Genomic DNA, 6,682 nt, shown 5'->3' with positions numbered 1-6,682 from the left:
GCGGCAGCAACAATACTACAGCGAGAATAAAAGTTACGCCTTCTTTCTTTGCGTGAACATTTGGGCGGCATTATGTAAATCTTCCCACATCGTCACGTAGACATGTCGGGGCGTGTTAGAATGAGCCGTTTTAGGTAGGCGTGGTTAACTCTTAACTTTTATAAAGAATATCTCTTTGGATTTGAGACTTTAGTCTTTGCAACTTTACAGATCTTCTTTAAGCACCAAGAGCTTGTAACACTCCAAAGAGAAAGGGAAAATAGAAAATCGCATCATATGACCCCTTTAAACTTATTTCATATTTTCTCTAAACCTTCTTGGATATTAAGACAATTCTGGCAATTCTGGCCATATTAAAGATACGTTGTGTGTGTGAATTTGCACATGTTATAATGTAAGCATCATTAATGACCCCTTGTGTTTAATTAAAAAAAAAAAGAAAAAGAAAAGAAAAAAAGGATTGATTAGTGAAATGAAAGAATGATTTAATAAAAAATCTGAATGATTAGTAATTGTCTCTAATTGGCCTGTTTAGCTAAGCCCTCAAAACACTTCCTATTTAGTGGTACAGTATTGCATGATTTGTAGATTATATTTAATAGTTTACACTTTGCACAAACATTTGCAATTAGTTTTTAAAAGATAACATTACATTCTCTACGCCGCTTACATTTCTTTTCAAGAGCACTTGTGCTCCTACTTAAAAAAATAAATAAATAGGAACACCTTCTGATGAATGACATAAATTAACCTTCCTATTATAAGGCGATATTTGACTCCTTAAAAGTTTTTTTTTTTTTTTTAAACCTTTGTAATGCCTCTAACTTTATTAAATGTACAACATCTTTTGTGCCAAAAAAATGTTGAATTATAAACTTATCAAAAATTTTAATTAAACAATAAATTCAATTAAAATAATAAGATACAATCAGGAAGAATAAGTTCAAGCAAACAGCGCTGTGTTTGCTTGGAGATGCGCAGCAGCTCAGCTGTGATTTGTTTGGAATTATTTTAGTTGAGGAAATAGAGCATAATCAGACAACAGTGTTCCTAAAATGTAAGTCACTAAAAATTAACTCATGCATAAAACACAGATTCATTAATAAACGAAACAGCGCTGTGTTTGCTTGGAGATGCGCAGTGGCTCAGCTGAGATTTGTTTGGAATTACTTTAGTTAAGGAAATAGAGCATAATCAGACAACAGTGTTCCTAAAATGTAAGTCACTAAAAATTAACACATGCATAAAATCTAAAATGTATAAAAATGTTGTATAAATTAAATTTCACATTTGCAAACTCCCTTTATAATCATTAAAATTCTCTCATTCATCTTAGTCCATTTTAATTAATGAAGCTCTCTACACTGCACACTGAATCTAGCCTATTATTTGCATCGTTTTACACTTTCTTTGTTATAATGAATGGCAAAAACTGCAGTCTGCTTTCAATATAATATTTTATATATAAAGCTTTACAGCTATACGATTTGTCCATATTGGTTTTACTTTATTATACAGTTTTTACATTCAGGCAGTCTGATCATATATATTGCATATGCAATTTATGCAGCTAAACAGTATAATTTTATTCAGAAATGTCCCTTGCAAATGCTTAACTAATCCATATGTTCATTGCTTGGCAATCCACTAATAGTGGGTAGTAAAATATGAAGCATCCAGCTGGGATCCATTAAGACACAGCCATCATGACCAGCTGAATATTAAAGGTGAAGTATTTCTGTGCCACTTTGTCAACAAACAGAATTATAAAAGGATTCCTAAACACTCCCCGGTCTGCCATTGGTCATCCAAACAGATAGTTCCTCCTGTAACATACATCGTTGGTTGAATCAATGCAGTTGGTCGGCAATTAGACAATTGGGTTCCATTAAAAACCTATTTATTTGCTCCATAGAGGAACTGATTTTTAATGATAATTTATAAACCATTAAGACAGACCGACTGGGAGCTATTAAGTTGTTAATCAATGGTATAAGCCATCAATCCACATTATTCGAACTTTTTAAATAATTATGTTTTACAACAATTCCAGGTGAAAAACTAATGCACCCATAATTCTGCAGAGAAAACTGCCACCAATCAGAGAATTGCAACAAGCAAATCCTGCCAAAATACCATTGGTAATGCCACATCTGACCAATAAGAAGCAAACACTCTATAGAGCTGTTTAGGAAGGAACTCATCTACAATGAAGCAGCCTCAAGACCAGACAGTTTAAAAGGCTGAACATTAACATGTTAAATTACAATAATAGATCCAATCAGAGAACAAAAGAATAGATTATGAACAATACATTGGTGATGAAATATTAGCTCATATGAAGAAAACAGCAACTTACCCTGTACCAAACAATCTCTCGCAATCTTCCATCTGTCTTGAAGTTGCACTTTAGAGTCTATCTACACTGCACACTGAATTTATTATTTACATCGTCTCTACACTTATAATGAATGACAAAAACTGCAGTCAGCTTTCACGATCTGTGCTGTGAGGAGCAGCACGCGCACCGATAGAGAAGCATTTCCATTGGCTGCAGTCTGCAGGTATTCTGGCCAATCACAAAAGACGGCAGTGGGCAGCAAACCATAGACACAAATATCCCTTTACGTTTTTAGTCTATATCGCGCTAGGTTTATGTGCAGAACTGGGATTGCTTTCGTAGACTTTTGAATAAATAAATTGAATACATTTCCAAATAAACCTAACCAGTTGGAAATGAAATGCCGTCCCCCTAATGAAGCAGCCTCAAGACCAGACAGTTTAAAAGGCTGAACATTAACATGTTAAATTACAATAATAGATCCAATCAGAGAACAAAAGAATAGATTATGAACAATACATTGGTGATGAAATATTAGCTCATATGAAGAAAACAGCAACTTACCCTGTACCAAACAATCTCTCGCAATCTTCCATCTGTCTTGAAGTTGCACTTTAGAGTCACTGTATCTCCCACAACAACTGGTAGCAATGGCTCTATCGTTACCGTCAGATATCCTGCAGAGGCAAAGAAAGACATCACTGGAACATGTTCATTTTCACACATTAAAAAAAAGAGCTAAACGGCCAGATGGTGATGGGCACATGAAGAGCAGGTTGAAAAGCTTAACATAAACCAGACCACTTCATGATATAATTAATCATATTATTCAGAATTATTACAGAAATGAATTGAAACTAATTGACAAAATAGACAACGATGAACACATCACTGAAAAAATGGTAATCTAAAACTGATAGCATCTAAGTAAACTGGTTTTATTAAAGTCGAAAATATTATGCAATAGCACTGAATTAACTTTAATACATTAATTTATACCAACAATCTATTTTTATGGGTTAAATCAGATATAAATACCACTTTGCATGTTGCTATTTTTATTGCAGTACTTTGCAAAAAAGTATGATTGCTTAACATCATAACATTGCATCCACTTTTGAGACGTACCTTCAGTTTTAGATAAAATTGCACATTAAATTGCAAGATTTGCATTTGTTGAAAAAAGTAAACTAAAATGAGTGTTGTGTTTATAAAATTACGTAAATTATATGAAGTGTTCAAATCTACAGAACTAAAGTTAGGTTCTTTTGTGCTAATTTTGTGTAATCAGACATTAAATGAGAATTCATATTATGTATTATCTTCTAATATTTTTCTAATAAGTTATGAAAAAAAAAGATACGAAGCAATACAAACTCTGACATAACTGATTGGTTCTTCAAGGAATCTGCACTTCCCTAGTATCAAACAGGCAAAATAATTAAAAATGCAGAAGTTTTCAAAATTAATAAAAAAAATTACAATGTGTCAAAGTTTTTCTTTCATTCTTGAACTCAGATCTTCTCAATAGCACATTGTGCACACACAGACGTATGAAGGAGAGCTTCTTTTGCTCCATTAATTACACTTAAGCCATGGACACTTTGCCATCTGCTTAATTTTGTCTCCAAATCAGCTTGGCTATGGTAGTCCCACCCCGCAAATAAACTGACGCTTCACTAATTCCTTCTAACCACAGCTATAACACACAATTAGCCAGCAACTTCATGTAAAGGCTTTTGAGGACATACATGTCATCATGGCATATGGTTGACTTTTATACGCACATTATTTGACCTTCTGAATTTGCAAAAATAGCTATGTTCTTGTCTTTCTATACTAACAAAGTTCTGTGTCATTTCAAAATAATTTTATGGAAAACAAATAATTCTGGATCTCTGCACCTAATTCACATATGCAGATAATTCCTGATCAACAAAATACTCCCGGTTTAGGGAGTTAATGAGCATAATTACTAAGTTGATCACATTTCCGACACACTGAAAACACATTTATCAAAATGCTTAGGTACAGACATGAATCACAAGTGGAAGGGCTCTTGCCTCTTAAGGATAAAGATGGGAATGTCCTGCTCTAGTGAGCACTCTCTCTATCTGCCTAGCATGTGGCCTGGATCCTACTGACTGCACAGTCTATCCATCTAACCAGTCGATACTCCTCTTATCACAGACAGTGAAAGAGGAGGGAGAGCCAGAACATAAATGTGAGAAAACTTCATTTGATTGTTTATTGCACTATATTTGTTTGCATTTATACCGAACCCCAGTATGCTTTCAATCCTCATTAAAGGAGCTAATGATAACTGCAGATGTTTCATGTTCATCTGGAACATCACTTCATAAGGAGATATCCAATCTTGCATGCCAGTGCATGCTGGGAAATTAAGTCCCTCATAGTGGGGGACAAACTAAAATAAAACTCCTCAGTGCTCCCTGCCAATCACCTCATTTACCTTAAGAGATAAAACATTTAATTGAAGACTGTAGACTACAGCAGATTTATTGAATTTTGATGAGAAATAAGAAACATGGGGATTTGAAAGCTCTCTAGGGGAGTGATTGTTACCTGGAGAATGAAACACTATAATAGCCAAATCTGTATTCATTGCCATATTCAGTGGAAAATCTGACAGTTGATGTGTCCGTGTGATTACAGCCTTGACGCGCTATTTTACAATAAAATATTTTTACATTTGGATCATATTTACATTCAACCTAATAGAGATGTCACATTAGATATTACTCTTCATTTCAACAATGCAGTAATACAATTCCAGGACCATGGACAGCAACACACGAGAATTTCCTCAAGATCCCACAGCGCTTTTAGAACAACATTGCTTCTAAAACCCATTTACTGTTTTAAGTCTCCCAATGAATTATGCATTGTGCCCAGAACAACAATTGTTGTCAAGTGCTCAAACAAGAACATGAGCATGAATCATGCCTCAGAATACTCTAGGAACAAAAAAAAATCAAAGAAAAAAATAAATGATTCGCCGGACCAATTCTGCGCTTTTCAATAATCTGTCCATCTTGAGGTCTCAATTAGCTCTTGTCAGACAAAACAACTCAATTGCTCACCGCATCGGCCAAGGCCTTATCACTGTGTCAGACTGACAGAATTGACTTGGCAATTCTGTACATTTATCTCAGTGGAAAACAGAGCAGCTCACTCTAAGCCTCAAGGGAAATAAGGGAGCAAGGATAAGAACAAATTCCAGCAGATCTGCGACCTCACTTGGTTTCAAAATTCCCATACTGTGATGGAGCCTGAACCCAAAGAAATCACTTTCTCCCAAACTTTGCCTTCTAGAAATTGAGCTGGTTCCTGGGTCCTAAAGCAAGAGCACAGCTCGATCGCTGAGCACACGATGTATGTGTTAAATGAACTATATGGACACAGACAGATGGACTTTTCTTTTAAAGGAATAGTTCACCAAAAAAAAAAAAATTGCTGAAAATGTATTCAACTTCAGTTCATCCAAGTTTGTTACTTTATCAGAACAGATTTGGAGACATTTAACTTTACATCACTTGCTCACTAATGAATCTGCTGCAGTGAATGGGTGCCATCAGAATGAGAATCCAAACAGCTGATAAAAACAGTAATTTACAAGGAATCCACAAAACTCCAGTCCATCAATTAATGTCTTGTGAAGTGAAAAGCACCCATTCACTGCAGAGGTTCCTTAGATCCACCGAATGCTAAGTTTCCCCAAACTCATTTACATCTTGAATGGCCTGAGGGTGAGTACATTTTCAGCAAATATTCATTTTTGGGTGAACTATTCCTTTAAATTATGAAGACGGGTTCAGATCAGTTTTCTGTCAATAAGAGTCAATCCGAACTGGTACATTCCTACAGTAAGGTGGTCTGCCAATGCAACATGTGAAGCATTTTCTCTGAGATCTAGCTTCACCTCGATGTGCTTGTTAAAGAATCTTAATTTAATCATCACGCTCGAAGGATCTTTATGCTGGAGGAGATTTGAATGGATAAGCCTTGAGGGTCATTAAAAGGAGCTGAAGCTCTCAAATAAAATCCCTTCCACTTAGCACCCATACGTCCATAAAGAGCCTTGAAAGTCTGGAGAAATTGGCGCAAGTCAAGCGTATGTTCATATATGGTATTTGTATTTAAATGTCGAATCATTTAGTAGGCTAAAAAAAAAAAGATAATCAAAGAGCTAGAAAATCATCACTTAAAGCACTTAAAGTACTTAGAGCAGATGGAACACTTTATTCTAGCTGGAATAGATTTACTTTGGGTGTATGTGCGTATATATACAGTGTATTAATGTGTGTGTGTGTGTGCATA

General features: G+C 35.1%; 1 protein-coding gene across 2 annotated transcripts in view; it reads right to left on the bottom strand.

Moving 5' to 3' along the window:
• The window catches only part of LOC107685626 (immunoglobulin superfamily member 21-like), a 268,079-nt gene that overhangs the window by 142,257 nt on the left and 119,140 nt on the right, over positions 1 to 6,682 (bottom strand). For both annotated transcript variants that reach the window (XM_016482274.1, XM_016482276.1), the window contains exon 2: positions 2,906 to 3,018. In XM_016482274.1, the coding sequence (XP_016337760.1) occupies positions 2,906 to 3,018 (113 nt within the window). The remainder of the gene's footprint in view (positions 1 to 2,905; positions 3,019 to 6,682) is intronic.

Source organism: Sinocyclocheilus anshuiensis, unplaced genomic scaffold, assembly GCF_001515605.1.
Source record: "Sinocyclocheilus anshuiensis isolate Anshui unplaced genomic scaffold, SAMN03320099.WGS_v1.1 scaffold257, whole genome shotgun sequence".
Classification (NCBI taxonomy): domain Eukaryota; kingdom Metazoa; phylum Chordata; class Actinopteri; order Cypriniformes; family Cyprinidae; genus Sinocyclocheilus; species Sinocyclocheilus anshuiensis.
Note: the sequence above shows the minus strand (reverse complement) of the source record. Positions and strands in the feature narration are given on the sequence as shown.